At 37.6% G+C, this 17,217-nt stretch overlaps 2 protein-coding genes across 3 annotated transcripts; one reads left to right on the forward strand and one right to left on the reverse strand.

Annotated features, from left to right (window-relative positions):
• The first annotated feature begins 788 nt into the window (after positions 1-788).
• LOC103993176 (protein IQ-DOMAIN 32) lies at positions 789-6,840 on the forward strand. Its single transcript, XM_009413146.3, has 6 exons — positions 789-1,030; positions 2,854-3,180; positions 3,263-3,457; positions 4,328-4,402; positions 4,491-6,144; positions 6,503-6,840. Exons 1-6 carry the CDS (start codon positions 941-943, stop codon positions 6,520-6,522), a joined length of 2,361 nt encoding a protein of 786 aa, XP_009411421.2. The 5' UTR covers positions 789-940; the 3' UTR covers positions 6,523-6,840.
• A 997-nt stretch (positions 6,841-7,837) lies between these two features.
• On the reverse strand, positions 7,838-17,055 carry LOC135629054 (zinc finger CCCH domain-containing protein 30-like). Of its 2 annotated transcripts, none has more exons than XM_065136193.1 (5): positions 16,764-17,055; positions 9,889-10,101; positions 9,673-9,797; positions 8,561-9,585; positions 7,838-8,391 (listed from the first exon to the last, which is right to left on the reverse strand). In XM_065136193.1, exons 1-4 carry the CDS (start codon positions 16,815-16,817, stop codon positions 8,562-8,564), a joined length of 1,416 nt encoding a protein of 471 aa, XP_064992265.1. In that variant the 5' UTR covers positions 16,818-17,055; the 3' UTR covers positions 7,838-8,391; position 8,561. The 2 variants fall into 2 exon arrangements, with proteins under 2 accessions (XP_064992265.1, XP_064992264.1); XM_065136192.1 differs by having other exon boundaries at positions 7,838-8,469.
• Positions 17,056-17,217: the final 162 nt, after the last annotated feature.

A 17,217-nucleotide genomic window follows, 5' to 3' on the forward strand; every position in this document is an offset into this window, starting at 1 on the left:
GTTCTTCCCTGCTCGAAAAATTACCTACAGAGTGGCTAAGATGTCACTGCTGAGTTGTTCTTCTTACTCGATTGACTCAAAGGATTGAAGTAGCTTGCTCTGTCCTACCCTCATGGGACTCTTTTTTCTTTTTGTTCCTCCCATCAGCAATCAACATGGACTAGGCTGTCACCGCCCACAACACAACAAAAGACTTCCGTCATAACACCCCACCAATGATCATACTACAGCCAGTCATAATCATAATTAAGCCTTCATTGGTGTCTTCTCCCATGTCAATGATATGGTTGATCGAGAGAGCAGGCAGTGCCAGGGGGGCCCACTGTCGGAGCAAATGACTGAGTTAATAATATACCTTTATAATTTATTAATTAAGTGGTACTAATTCCAAACCCCGTCACCACTGAAAACCTTGTCGACCGAATCCGACACCGCACACCGTTACGTGACCCAACCGTTCGCGTTCGGTACCGTAGGCGGCATCTCGCGCATCTCGTGACCACACGTAGCGTTTGCTCTCCGCTGGGATCGTCTCGTCGCGGCAGGTAAACTTACCACCTGGTCTCGGGAACCGTAAACGAGAACACTGATTCTGAATGAAACGGACTCTCTTTCCTACCCGGCCCGCCCACCCTGCGGATCGCTGGGGCCCGCATGTGGTACCCGCAGTAAGGCTTGGCGAGTCGCCTGGTGGGAGCCAGTGGGTGGGCGGAGTCGGACGCCAGCGGGCGGGATTTAAGCGTATTGGATGAGGAAGTTTTAAGTTCCGGCGTTTCGACGGGAGGAGGGAAGCGACAGGATAAACTAATCACTTCAATTAATGTATTAGCGGCTACTCTGCTGCGGCCGAACTCATACAGTGGCAGACGGAGAACGGGAAACAACGAGAGGAAGAATACCCACCCGTTCCTAAAACGATCGGAGAAGAAAGCGAGGGAGGATGGGGAAACCCGCGAGCTCATGCTTCAAGATCATCGGCTGCGGCAGCAGCAGCGATGCCGTCGACAACGACGATCTCGCGCCGGAAGAGGTAATGTGATCTTCTCGTCGACTCGTTCGGATCTTCGTTCGATGTTTCTGGATCTGATACATCTAGTTGAGCTCGAGCTGAAAATTAAAGGGGTTCTTGTGGATCTTTGCCCAAAAAATAGCTAACGCGTTGCGTCAGATCCGTCACCCTGGAATTTCCGAGTGCCGTTGTATATCCCGAACCACGAGTTCTTTTCTGATCAGCTGATTCGGTGACTTGCCGCATCGCATTTTCGGTTTTGGTTGATTTCTCCGTACGAGGATTATCTAGCGATGGGTGGAAACTTCGGATTTGCATCTTGATTCTTGCTTTCTGTGAATTAGTCGGTGGCACGGCCCTAACTGTGTCACATCGATCCGAGGAGATCGATCGAGGGCGTTGTTTCGGAACTGCTTGATAGAAGACGTTGGAAGGATGTTCTTGACTTGGATCTTTACTCCGTTTGTCGCCTGCCTATAAACTAGGTTAAAGTGTTCGGGCTCTTGGATGTGAGAATGCTGGAAGGTTTACCGCTAATTGATCCGCCTCAGCAAATCCATGCCATGAACTGGGTCAGGTGGAGTTGCTACTTGGCATGGTTCATGGGTGTCGGACTTATCCTTTCAGTGGACAACAAGGGAAAATGAAAAGGGAAGTTGATATTTTCTATGTTGGAATGCTGGCCCCACATTGACAATAATGTAGCATCATTCGAAGTGCCAAGGGAGGATCATAGCTGATTCTTTTTTCTATTTGTCACTTTTGTTAGAGATCTAAACAATCACTATATGCTATATATTTGTCCCCTTCCTACCACTAAAGTTTGAGGGCAGCAGACACTAATTGCTGTTAGAGGCTAGAGATGTTAGTTGTTGGGTCAAGGTTCTTCTCAATGACGTCTGCCAATCATGATTGAACTAGTCAGCATGTGCATTTCCTCATAGATAACATCAGAATAGATTTCTAGGTTCCATCATGGAAAGATGGTGTTGTGTTTGTTATCTTTCATAACTTCTGTGAACTGGCGCATTTTTCTTTCTATGGTAATAAAGAAGATAATCCAATGAGCATCTATCAGAAAAATTAAAGGCTTCAAGTCTGTCATGTTGCAATAAAACGTGGGAATATAAACTGAAAATAAACTATTTTAAGCATGATCGAAAATGTTTAGGAAGGTATACTTTGAGGACATTTTGCATGTTTGTCTGGCCAACATACGATGGATAATGCAAACGAGTTCTATCCCGAAACAGTGCAACATTGGATGTGGGTGATGGGTATGAGTTGATATCCCATCCTCAAAGGGCATATTTTGAGTACTTATATTTGGCAGCCTGAACATATTTTGGGATCTTGACTGTAATAATATGATGTTTATGTACTGAACTGCATTGAGAGCCATCTCTTTTATTGTCCTGATTGTTGATTTGAACTAAAAGGATTAGGACTTCAATTTTTTGTGTACACACATTTATGTCTCCTACTTGAAATTTGACAATTTGGATGTTGGAAAAAAAAAAAAAATCAATGACTCTCTTCAAGTACTTAAATTTCACTGAGTCGTATTTTGGTTCTTTACCTTGTGTTACACTAGGTTTTTCTTCTCTAAACTAAAATCTAGTACTTGGAAATACATAATCTGAGTCATGGAAACAACCTCTCTACTTGTTACTTATTGACGGTTGCCTATATTGATCCTCCCTATACCTTGTGTAGGCAGCAGTCTCGGTTTCTGGATTTGCCCTTTTTTTTTTCTGACATTCACATACTATGTTGTTGGTCTTCACAAGTTTTCCTGTATTTTCTGCTTATATGATAAGTGAATATCTGTTAATTCTTTCCAGGCCAAAGCTTCAGCAGATAAGCGCATGTGGAGCTTCCGTAAGAGATTATCCAAGCATCAAGTGCTATGCAACAATGTTATCTCAGAACCTTTATCTGTTTGCTCTAGCAAGGAAAACCAAGATGTCTCAGCTGCCAATTTCCACTCACCAAACTTTTCTTTTCCTGAAAGAACCCAAGAACAAGAAAAGTCAATTGGAATTTCTCCAGTACCAACAGAAATAGTAAATACAGAATCTCCAGTTTCTAAGAGTTGTACAACTCCAGTTGGGCCTACCCTCAATGAATCTGATGCTCTTGTCATTCAGGCTGCTATAAGGGGATATATGGTACATTCTTCACTTGATTCCAAGTCTTTGTTCTTTTGTACTGCTTATATTTTGTTTGTCTTAAATTTAGAAATAATTTTAGGCTAAGAAAAAGCTTCACAAACTCAAGAGTGTTGTCAAGTTGCAAGCTGCTGTACGTGGTCACTTGGTAAGGAGCCAGGCTATCGGAACTTTGCGGTGTATTCAGGCCATCATAAGAATGCAAGCACTTGTAAGGGCTCACCATGCTCATCAATTAGTTGAGAAGCTACCTTCACTGGAAGATAAGAAGTTCCAGGTAGACACCCAAAGATCCATGAAACTTTTAGTGAACTTTCATCTGATGGCATTTTACTTTAAGAATAACCGAATACCAGTACATACAACTACATATCATTAACCTGCCCATCACTATGTAACAAAATCTCAAAAATTTGATAAATTTTTTTGTGTAATTTCATTGTGGACTCGGAAGAATGTTTATGACAATTTTGATGGATAGTTCTTAGTTTAACAGCATCCTGTTTCTGTATTTGAACTAACTACTCTATAGACATTCCTGGTAGTATATTTTCCTGTTTTACTGTCATTTGGGATCTCGACAATGCATTCTGTTCCAGTTGCTCTAAGCCAATATGTCTATTCACATGACTATGTGGAGCAAGTGCCTGATCATCATGATTTCGATGGTATCTGATGGCATAGTAGCTGTCTATATATATGTATGTGTATGTGTATGTGTATGTATATGTATATGTATATGTATATGTATATGTATATATGTACATGTATATATATAGACGTAGTAGCTGTCTATATATATACATGTACATATATATACATGTACATATATGTACATGCACACACACACACACACACATAATGTCCCTTGTATTAATGCATAACAAGAAATGTTGTCTACAGCTATGTTGATATTGAGGATGCTAGTCTCATTCAATGTTGAGGAATTTAGTGGTAGCTAAATGCTTGTGTTTGAATTTGGTTTCTTTCACCAAGCATGTGCATCACTTGATCAATTCTTTGTGCCCTACTAATTAACATAGATGGAACTTGTCGTTTGTATGTAGCAACATGATATTAAATGCTTTAATTGTGAGTTTTTTTTTGTTATTTTTTAATTTCCTTTTGTTCTTACAATCTTGCTCAGGAAAAGGGTGTTACTTTCGAGAAATCAACTAAAACATCAATCAAGAAATTGCTTTCAAATGGGTTTGCCCGTCAGGTATGTCTAGTTATTTTCATTTCTCGATATATAGGATTTGTCTCTCTGGTTTGCTATAATGTGAACTTGCATCTTTAACCCTTTTAAGCTTCTGGAAACTACACCGAGGACAAAAATCATATATATAAAATGTGATCCATCAAAGTCTGATTCGGCATGGAAGTGGTTGGAAAGATGGATGGTTGTGACTTCATCAGGGGTTGGGCAACAACATGGGCAAGATTTCAACCATGGGAATTGCAGACTAGAAGAGATTGTTAACATGACATATAGTGAACCAGCAAAAGAGATTTCAATTTCAGTTTCCTCAGAATTATCTGATCTAGAATGTGCTGCAACCAAATCAGTCATGGCAGATGATGGTAAAAATAGCTCAACAATTGAAAATGTTGGTAATTTTGAGTTTCCAACTTCACTAGTTGCTCCAAATAATTTCTCCAATTCTTTGCCTAAAAATGATATGGAAAAACCAGAAGTCAGAAATGGGCTTCTGAACACTACTATGCAAGATTGTACAGACATGGATATGATTAATAAGGAAAGCTTGGATGATAAACACTTACAACCAAATCTATGTTTGAATAATGTGTTAGTTGATGCTGACAAGCTTGAACCTGGGAAAGATGGCTCCAATAATAATACTGAAGGGGCATCCTCTGAAACATTGGAAAACGGAGAGAAGAAGTCTGTAGTTGGTTCAAGAAAGTCATGCAATCCAGCATTTGTTGCAGCTCAATCAAAATTTGAAGAGCTGAGTTTGACATCAACTGTAGTTCAATCTGTTAATTCTGCTTATACAACTGCTGCATCAAACACAAAAACAGAGAGCCATAATATTCAGGTAAATTCTCTTGCAAATGGAAAAGAAGCAATTTCAGCAGAGAAAATATTCCCTGATGTGAGGGTTGAAGCTGCAGTTTCAGAATGTGGCACTGAAATATCTATCTCTTCCACACTTGACTCGCCGGACAGATCTGATATGGAAGGTGGAGCAATTGTTCTTGAAATTGGAGCCCTGGAGAAAGAGAATCATGCAATTGTTGCTGTTGCTGAGAATGCTTCTGATCTTTCCAACTCGGGTGGTAATGCGAGACCTGGTGGAGGTGACCTAACTATGGCCAACTCGAGTGCTTCTGTTGACTTGGTGCAAGTTGATCAACATCTAGCTGAGCCAACCACTTCAGATGTGCAGTATGATCTGGAAGGTACGGTAGAACAAACTAGATCGCCTGAAGGAACTCCCAGAAGCCATGCGACAGTGCCTGATCTACACGGAACCCCGTCCAGTGATGTCTCTGTGAATACCAAAAAGGGTAGGATGGATCCTTGCATGCCTACCCGTAGGAAAGGGTCTCAATTGGTTGGTAAAAAATCTCCATCTAATCCAAATAACGATTCAGGTGGAAGTACCACAGACAATTTAACGAAGGATTCAAGATTTCCAAGGAGGCGTAACTCATTTGGGATAACAAAGACTGAAAGTGTTGAGCAGGAGCCCAGGCACGGTAGTAGCAGTTCTCTTCCAGGTTACATGCAAGCCACTGCATCTGCGAGAGCTAAAGCCCATGGTAATACATCTCAGAAGTCCAGCCCTGATCTGCATGATAACCAGCCTAAGAAGAGGCATTCCTTGCCTATTGAGAATGGAAAACAGAGCTCATCCCCGCGCATGCAAAGATCAACATCACGAGCTCATCAGAGTGTGAAAGGCATTGAAGCTCATTCTCCTCATGATTCTGCTGGTAAGCTACTGATTCTATGAACACTTGGGAGCTGCATATCCAATTACATTCTCGTCTATGCCGTTAATGCATGTGATTTTCTTGCAACTTCAAACAATTTCTGTTTTGTTTGGTGGACAACAAGAAAACTGCCTATTAGGAGTGCTTATCTCTAATTAGAATGCAAACATTCTTTTACTTGCTATGAGTGCTGTGTGCCACTATTGTATCTGCAAACATTTATGTCCTGTAGAATAATATTTCTCTGCTGAATTTTACTTCACCTTTCACAATTATTCCAAAGAACTAAATTATTTTGTTCTCCTAAACCATTTGACTAGTATCACTAGCTGACACGTTTCAGTGCTATTGTTTTCAGAGAGAAGATGGCAAAGATGATCAAGCATCAAGAGGAACATGTGATCTGCTTTCGAACTTGGTTGTGGTAATGCTTATGCCTATACGAGGGTTTGTCAATTCAGTTACTATATGATGTAACATTGTTGTATGCATGTTGGATTGGGAAGAGGAGCTCATGTTGGATTGGAAGCTCCTACGCATCAGGTTATATATTAGCATGAAATTGAAGGTTTTTTATGTATTTGTTTGCAGGTATTTGACAAGTATCGTAGTTTGTTTCTGGACGTGTCTTTTATATTACATGTCTGTCATATACATATGACTGGCAATAGCTACATGTTTAGCTGCTTCGTTCAACTCTGTTGTGCATGCTCTTCTAATTTTGGATAAAAGGTATGGGGACTGGCCTACAATGGTATGGTATATGACACATTTGATACAATAAGTTTGGGTCTTGGTACCGTTTAAGTCACTAATTAGTAGAATGCATGTATAAATGCTAAGCTAACCTTGTTTCATCTTGTGACTATGGAGCTCACAACTCTTTGAAAGGAAAAAAGTTGTCTATATATATATATATATATATATATATATATATATATATGTATATATTTATATATACATCTATATATTTATATATACATGTATATATACATATATACATGTATATATTTATATATACATGTATATATTTATATATACATGTATATATTTATATATACATGTATATATACATATATACATGTTATGACGACGACGACGACGTACACATTCGGTGGGCTTTAGCAAAAAAAAACGAAGCGGGAAGGAAGAGGGGGAGGGCGAAGGATGATGGTATAATACAATTACAGTCAACTTACCACTTGACACTCGGAGGTTAAAGTGCCGGAAAAAAAATTAAATCAGTCTGAAATCCTCCAGTTGGAGAACTCTTATCCTTACCTGCGGTGGCCAGACTCCAAACTGGCCGACCCGCGCCCCCGAGGGTGGGGGGAGGGGGGTGGAGGTAACCAGAGCCCTCGGTATCCTTACCGCGTGATGTCAGTGTACAAAAAGCCCCAAAAAAATTCAAATAATTGCCCAACCGTCCAAAGTCCGGTTTCTTATCGCAACCGCAGGTGACCAGACTCCAAACTGCGTTTGAGGCGCTATGCACACGCGACGTAAGGACGAAGAACTTTAAAGAACATCATCAACACACTGCAAAAACATCCAGATCTCGTTTCCTTTTTTCTCGTTTATGGTGATCACGTGCCAATTTCTTTCCTCAATTAATTGCATGGCATTGTAATTAACAAGTGTGATCCAAAAGCTTTTGATGCATAGAAAATAAAGGCAAGAATAAACAGACCAATACAAAATATAGCAGCGGCAGCAGCAACTTGTTGATAATTGAGCGTGTTAAATACTATCATCAAACCACGACCGTCTTAAATAACAAGAATTGCACAGAACGTGAACGAATGCGACTGCTAATGTTTAACGTAAAATTACCGCCAATAATTCCATAGTTGAGATGGAAAACACTAACAGAGAATCCTCTTCAGCTCTTCAATTTCGACAGAGGAAGCCAAAGAGAAAAAAAAAAAGAAGGGGATTTCTGATGACAATACCTGCGACAACCCATGCAGTTTTCAACGTGTCCGAAATATGCCCCATCCGAACTCCCTTCTTCAACAGTGTGAGCACAAATCACGCTTGCTGATAGCTACAGACAATACAGACTTAGGCTCGCAGCTGCTGCATCCACTGGCTCCTGAAAGCGCCTCACCTACACCACTTGGATGATATGCACTAATTCGTGGAGGCACAGTTGTTTTGCTGCCAATGGGACTCATCAATCTCGAGTTGAAGAATTTCGTTCCACCTAAACAAGGATGCCTCCCCCACGCATGGATAGACTACCATCTGTAACATAGATTCACGATTCTTGACAACTTCATCTTTACATCGGAATGTAGCTCTTGGAAACAAAAGCATCAGATGCTGACAAGCAGTGAGGGTTAGCTATGTGCATGCGATACGAATGAACATAAATAACACGACTCAAACAAATATAAAACAAAGACCTTCGAACCTTAGTTCCTGCCAGCAATTCCTCTGTCTAATTTAATTCTCTTTGATCCTTTGGGCGGCTCAATCCGCTGCGGTAAAGAAGGGTCATGCTGATAAGAGCAGCTTGCTCCGTGTCGACACCCTTTAGGGGTGTTGAAGTAGGCACAAGGCCTTGGGATCTTAGGCCTGGCTTCTCTTTGCAGTCTAGGGGCATAGAGATCGACGGCATTGGTGGCGACCACATTGTTCTGGCAACTAGCAGCATGTACAGAATTCAGATCAGATCCATCTTGCTTCTCACCACCATGCTGCTGGATTAGACTCTTCAGATAATTGGCATCTCGTGACGCTGCTTGCCCACTTGATTGACGTTTGACGGGGATTTGAACGGGCGGTAAAGCATGAGGATTCACGGATTGGGGTGGCACTGAACTGGGTAAAGGATACATTTGTGAGGTTCGGAAAACCGACAAGGAAGGAGTACTGGGATTGATTTGGGGAAGTGGAGGTGGGACTGGTGGAGCAAGAGCCAGGTGCTGAACTGGTACAGAGGAACATGGTGGTGCGACTGATACAGGAGCCAAGAGGGCCTGAGATTGCTTAGGAGCTCCATATTCCGTAACCAACTTCTCCACCAAGCTGGGGTTACTGAGAATGTTAATAAGAAGGTCGCGATCTATCATACTTCCTTCCTCGTTGGTTTTCATGATGGCTGTAAAAGCTGCAGAAGCAGCAGCAATGACATCCGGTTCGGCAATCGGTGGAATCCTACCTGAAGTTGTCTCAGAACGAGGCACAGTCGGAGCAGGCTGGGTAACATGACCTTGGAATTGTTCTGTAACTAACTCAAGATTTAGAATATCATGTTTTCCTTGCATGATCTGCAGATTCTGAGCACTTGTCTGTTGGCTTTGGGTGGATGAAAATGTAGGTGCCACTGTTTCTAATTGCTCTGACGATTCTTCATCTTCAATAGCAGTTATAGGAATCACAGGAGTTCGAGTGTCATCGTAAAACGAATCTTGCACCTCCGATGAAACCGAAGGACTGGATTTTTAGATTCAGGCTTGGAGTGAGCAAAATGACAAGGCTGTTAAATAATATCAAATTACACTGACAAGAAAAGCCACTCACTTTGGAGGAATGGAAGGCACCCGTGGATAGATTGCTTCAAGAATTCTCAGTTGTCTTTGATCCTGTACAGCCACTTCTGAACTTTCTTCTCCAGCAACCACTACCCACTCTGGATCCAATAAAATCTGAAATTGGAAAAAGATAAGCAATGGACGTGTTACAGTCAACATTCTGAGATTTTTACGATAAAGACAAACTGGATAAGTTATTCCTTACATTAAGAGGGCATTTCCACTTGACTAAAGGAATTTGGGAGATTTCCAATCTGAACTGATATGCAGGATGAGGTGCTTCAAAGCCTGGAGGTAAAGAAGAATCATCATTGCCTATGCTTGTTGCATGCAATAACCATGAACCCTTTGCCTGGAGATTGTCTTGGGTCCCCAACCCAGATACAGCAGGGGCATCCTCTGCTAAGAATAATCTTACCTGTTCCAAATGCAGATAGTATCACACTTGATGAGCCTTATATTTGCTAACAATGTACAAAAGAAAAAGAGAGAGAGAGAGAACATTGCTAACAATGTGCCAATGTAGATAAAATTTATATTATCTAATTGATTTCAGCAGAAGTAACAGTACAAAAGATAGAAATGCAATGAATCAAAGAAATTAGAAATTCAAAGAAAAAAGAAAGTGAAACTTTAATAGCCAAACATTATCTTTCTCCATGCAAAAAGATTCAACTACATGCTATCCTTCTCTAACTATGATCCAAAACAATAAGTAGTGGGATCAAATAAATGAATAGGAGCCGCCAATGAAGATTTAAGAGTCCAACAATGCACTGTATTTAAAACACCTAAAGTTTCCACAATCAAAATTTACTCACTAAACAATATTTACATAAAATAGAAATCATGACATTGAATCTACTTGAAGGAGGCTCCTGAAAATAAAAAAATAACTGAAACCCAACAATAGGAAAGCAATCCAAAGACCAAAAGCAATTTCATTAAAAATACCCAAGACTACATACACCATAACAAAAGTTATATGGTAAAACCAAAATATAAGCTATGCTGTCCAATGTTTCCTCATAGTCTAATTAATATGAGTTACATCAGTCATGAAGGCCAACCAAAAGGATTTGATAATTACATACATCACTCCAGAGCCAAACATCATCTCAAAAGTTATTCAGTTGGTCTAATACAACTGAACTGATGATGATTAAGATGGATTTTGCATAACTGGATCCATTCAAGGATAAGTTAGAGATGCATTTTGAAAATTTGAATTTGATGAAAGTTTGGTATTGATTTTTTACACAAGCCCAGTTCAAATGTATGAATCCTGACATGATAGTAGCTTCCATTGTCTGATCTATTCAATGGTGAATCTTGCTTGAACTTCTCAACTTCAATTGCTTTATATACACTGGTAATTTTCTTATCGGCCTCATTTTCTTAACTTTTCATTGTGAACCTTAAATTATTATATTTAGTATGAATGCTTTAATTTATAAATTGCTCTCTCAAACAGATCAGTAATTTTCATCAATGATTGAACAAATGCGGTATACCATAACTTTTTTTCATTTTTTTAGATATAGGTCCTTGTACTTATGTAATTTATTTTTCAAAAATAAGTATAATGCAAAATTTATTATTATTTTATTATGTATAGTGAAAAATAAATTATATCTAAAAATAAGCATTATTTTTAGATATATTTTATTTTTCACTTATGTAATTTATTTTTATTATTTTTTTTATTATATAATTTATTTGTTGATACTTCAAACAAATAGTTATGTATACCTTTTCATAGAGATTGATGAATATATTATTTATAGATAAATGTTGGTTAGAGTGAAAAAGAGCATCATGAGTTTTGTGATTATCCGATGTCTTATCATCAAAAGATAAATCTTATAAGAAATTATTAGGCTAGTCATACTTTACGATTTCGCATATTGTACGATCAAAACATAATATGTGCCAAAAAATTCATGTTTCTGAAATGCGAATGTTGAAGATGATGCGTGGAAAAGGCTAAACAAATATTTTCATCCATGAACAATTAGATGTAGCTCTGATTAATAAAATCCTTAAACTTTTCCTCATATTATTTTTAAATACATAAATAAATTGCATGTGCAAAGAAAAGTAATGTCAAAGAATTACTTAAGTTTTGAATTTCTTGCTTTTATTAGTAAACTACTCAATAGCTGAATGATTGAAACTTCTTTGATTATGCACATTTGAATAAGAAATATTATGGATAGAAGATTAAAACCAACAAATTACAAGTCCCAAGTTGAATAGAGTTATATGGTTCTGTCCAAGCCTCCAAGGTATCGTTGATAAACTGATGTACATATAATAACTGAAAAAAGTGAATGAAAGAAAATGTACATTACTCATGTTAGGTGTTAACTGAGTTTGTTGCTCTACACAAATTAATGAAGTAGTCACTACGAAAACACAGAAGCAGTTCACCAACCAGAAACCTCGGCTTGATAAAACCACAATAATAACAGCAATTCTTGTTGATAAGTATAATTGAAGAAACATAGGAGACCAAGTGTTGCATGTGCACATCAATATCTACACTATTCAAACGTGTTGCATAAATAGCTTACCTCCTCCGTAAAAGAAACAAAACCAAAAAGGTTCATAAGAATGAAGGTAAGCTAGAAAGTTTCAATCAACTATTCTGATCGAAGGAACAGAATATATATGGAGGCAGAATCTTGACAAAAAGATTTCACAGGATAGTTGCAAGACAAACGCCCTAAAATGCTAGTTAATTCATTTTAAACTGGTGGTGAAGAGTGTTGCAAAATCGAATTGCTTTCTAATTGATTCATCATTGCAAAAAGAAATTGTGAATTTGACTCCAGTCTTACATAAAAAGATTCATTTTTCCTGAATTTAAAATAACAAATTTATCTGAAAAGAAAAGCTCACACAACAAAGTTAGATGGAGCAGAAAAATTGTCCACCTTTCAATGAAACAGAAGATGCTGATGAAATCCAGTATATAGTTGTAAAATATCTATTCCTATATAAAATCAAGGGCTTAACTGAAAGACTTCAAGTAACATACTGATTGGTTAATGATGCAAGAATAAGCATAAAATGAGCTATTGACAGAATGGACAGCTTTCCAGACCATTTCCAAAAAAAGAACAGATGCTCCTTCTGGCCATGGAAAACATGCATCTTGTCATCCTAACAAAAAATGCAGTTATATTTGAACAAATATAACTACTTTTGGACAAATGTAGACCATAACATGAGTAATGTAATATTTGAACAAATAAGGTGGCTGAACACCTAACATGAGTAATGTCACGGCTGATATTGTTTTAACTAAAGTCTTCCACTAACGAATGTACAAATAATTTATTTGATAAGTTCAAATTCAAGAAAACTGTGAAGAAACTACATGTGTGATTGATCTAAAGTATTAGTTTTAGCCATAGACAGCTTACTAATTTGGCATCAAAGAGAACTTCCTTTCTTGTAATGAAGAATATGCAAAAACTTAAAAGTTAAAGCCATCCTAATACTTCTGATCAATTTGCCAGAGTAATAGAAAAAATAGATTAAACTAAAGCAGCTACAAGCTTATGCGATTAACATCACGTTCGCCAAAACCAGTATAATTTCCATGGTATAGCCATAAAAGGTCATAATCCATTGCACCAGAAACACCAGAAACACCAGAAACATGGTATAGCTACAAGCTTATGCAACACCCTTCTTACACCAACAGCTAAAGGGCACAATAAATTTACTACATTTTCCTGTCATGATCTCCAAAACTTGAGAAAGTTTTGACTGAGCAAATCACCACTTTGAATATGGATCCCGCATGATATGGGCATGTTCCACAGATTGTCATAATTGACGTCAATATCAGAACTTTACTTGCAGTAGCAATCGCATCTCATTTTTATATCTTGATACTTATGTTTCCTCTCCATCATTGTTTTAGTCAATTCCATCAGATTTTCAAGCATCAAACTTAGATATCCTTTTTATCATGTAACAAATATGCATGCCAGATCATGGGATCCTAGGAACGGCAAACACCATTTTTATTTGCAGTTTTATAACTATAGCCTTGTCCTGATATCGTAAACAAACCTTTTCATTAATTGGGTTGTTTCTTCATCTAAGTATCATTTGCTTGCCACTGCTTCTAGTAATTAAATTTTGCTGTTTCGTTCCAGTCTTTATTCTTGTTAATAGTTAAGAGAAGCAACACGAGTAGCAAATTCACATGACACAATGATGACAAAATACCAGTTGATATTCAAGATAACAAAAAAAATGTTTCTATTAGTGAAGCATCATATCAACTGCAGGAACTCGTAGCAAGATGTTTAAACAAAATAATTTCCACATTTCTCCTCTAGATGAAAAGAGGTTTGTCTCATATTTATTGCATTGCATATTCTTACCATACCACAAGCAAAACCTAAAAATGAAATGGCAACTAATAACTAAGGTGCACAACAATGATTTTTGCCATGAGTAAAAATCAAATAAGAAACAATTTAGTGAGAAATCACAATGAGATTCTTCATCTTGTTCATGGCTTTGTTATCTGTAATATTACTTTCAATCTTTTATATATATCAAATGCTATTTTCTAGAGCAAACATGTAATGGATGAAGAATTCCTTCTGTTTAGATTTTGCAGCTAAATCTCTTAAAATTTTCCTTGATGGTAGCTACAGGATCAAGGAATAAGTGGACTCATGAACAATTGCTCAACTCATTGATCTGTTAAGGAAAAACTAGTTGGTCTCAGATATTAGCAGCAGAGTGAGTCAGGTCCCACTGCTAATGTCACACTGAAAAAGGGCTTTCCATGAATAAGATAGAAGGGAATAGGAAATGGAGGGTTTGGGGGGTATGGAATAAAATGTAGTGATGGTTACTTGAATTTTCCTTCATTGCTAACCTGGTTAAACAGCATTCTTTGGATATTATAGTTTCAAAGGGTCTAATTGCACTTACTTTTCATTGGATTATTCTGGATGTTAAAATATAAATGAATTAGCATAAAAGGACCAGATGGAAAGGTTTACACACTTAAAAATAAACTTAATCATGTTAAAATCAGCCAATTAATAAATTCAGTTTCTTTATATATGATGTTGAAGAAAAAACATTAATTATGGGTCAACCTTATATAATTAATTAAAGTTCTTGATAATTTAAGTATCATTTAGGAGTTTTCCGATAATCAATATGGTTTCAAAAATCTAAATTGATTTTTTTTAAGTCGAATAATTTATTAGGAAAGTAGTCAATTAGTCAAAATTGTACTAATTAATGTTAATAAATCATATAATTCATTAATTTTAAAAGATAATTTATTAACTATTAGAGATTATTTTTTACTTAAAGATAACAAGATGAAACTTTTAAGTTTAATCTATGTTTTTTTGTTATATTTTATCAAAAACTTATATTATGATTCTTTTAGGTTTTACTTGTTGTCCAGTACATAGCATTGTCCTTTTCTAGTTAAGCTTATAAAATCCATAAAGGAAGAAACAAAACAAAACAACTACTCAATTCATGGTAAAACAAAAGAAAATTAAAAATAAACTAAAAATAATATTACAACACATAGAAAAATATAAGCTTTAAAAAAATAAAAGAAATAATCCACTGGCATAAACTTTAAAATCAACTGATTCCAAAATTTTTCAGTCAACTAACAGAATTTTTTACTGATTCATAGCTTGACTAATCAATGAAATGATTTATCAATAAATTACATTTCCAATATCTTATTATCATAAGATCCATTGATACACATTTTTTTAATATAGAAATAATTAGTAATTTACCATATTGCTTTGAAATATTAGTATATAATACGCTTGAACCACATTAGTTGCTCATGAAGGTGTTATTGAGCTCATGGTTGTGTATTTTATAATGATCTGACATATGTTCAAGCAATTTGATGTTTTATAAGCTACAGATTACATCAATTAACATGTACCACACAATTGTAGTCGTACTTATTATGGAATACAATCTTTTGAAAGGCTCAAGTGATCTTTGCTTGAGAAAAGCTAACAAGAATCTTCCTGTAAGAGAAAGTAGTTATAATTTGGGCACTCACAGGATTCCACCAATCAGTGAGACACTTAAATCTGGCATTACAACTCATGTTGCAAGTTATCTTAAATGTTATATTCCTTGCACCAACTCATTAATCATGCGCTGAAAGACACATCATCTATTTTTAAATAGTATTATCTTGGTTTCTGACTGATCCGAAATGAGTTTTACCAAAGATCTTGCAGCATTCTAAGCTACAGATCTCCACCGGTGGTTGAATTGATACAAATGCAACATGAGTTGGTACTGTGTCGTTCGATCGACATTTAATTGGTATGCTATTCAACATCGATTGGTTAATTAGTCATCCACGAAGACGATGTAATTTGTGTATTAACTTCTCCGTGGCAAATTCTGCAGATGGAACATGTCAAAAGACACCAAATTAAAGTGTGTAATTGGCTTGGACGTCCGATCCATCATGCCACATCTCCATCCAACTCCCCTGTTCAAACATACTACATAAAGCTTTCTATACAAACAAAGAACAAAACACCAGTGGACCAAACCAAGCGATGTCTCGTCTATAACGAAGCACAAAGACTTTTAATTCCATCGAAACCTCTACCCGGGTACTTATAAATGATAGGCTGGAGATTAAAGAGAAACAGATCTGATTGAGACGGCAACTACCGATCGAAATTACCAAAAAGGAAGAACGAGAACTCAACGAAATGCACAGATCGGCACTCCCGATCAATTTACCAACTGGGAAAAAGAAATCGAAGAACAAACAGACAATCGCGACAATCAATTTCCCAAATGGGGGAAAACAAGCCGAGAACTAATAGAAATTGCGACAACAGAAAAAAATCATAATTGTATTCGTAACACGGGATGTGACCGTAAGAAGAAATCGGAAAAAAGAACCAACATGTAACAGTCGCACGGACTCGACGATTGGAAGGCATGAAAACACGAAGGATCAGGAAAAGCCAGAGTACTCAGGTGAGATACATGGGGGTCGGCGTGGATCCGGTTCAATATTACCTGATGCAAATCTTTGGCCCAAGAAACCCTCTTCGGCTGCTTCAATCCGGCCATTCAACACGATCCGATTCTAAATTAGACCAGTATTCGATCGATCTGCGGAAGGCACTACAAGAATCGAGGAGGGAAGCCGACTGCGATTTCTCTCCTGATCGGAGAAATGGATCTCCTAAAGAAGGTTGAGAGAGACAGAGAGAGAGAGGGGGAAATCGAGAGAACCCTAATGATAGCACAAGAGTCGGCTGCCTCCCGTCGGCTTCCGGTCTGCGCCGCTGGATGCGGCTATTTTAAATGCTTTTTCTACTCATGATTTCCGGAATTAATGGCATCACTGAGTACGTAAGGCCGTCGGGTTAGGATCCTATCCAGGGATATGGTACTCTCCGACAGTGATTTAACCGTCTACATTCAAATTGTACGGTTACGATGGGAACCATTTTCTTCTGATTTGGGG

This window comes from Musa acuminata, chromosome BXJ3-1 (assembly GCF_036884655.1).
Source record: "Musa acuminata AAA Group cultivar baxijiao chromosome BXJ3-1, Cavendish_Baxijiao_AAA, whole genome shotgun sequence".
Lineage (NCBI taxonomy): Eukaryota > Viridiplantae > Streptophyta > Magnoliopsida > Zingiberales > Musaceae > Musa > Musa acuminata.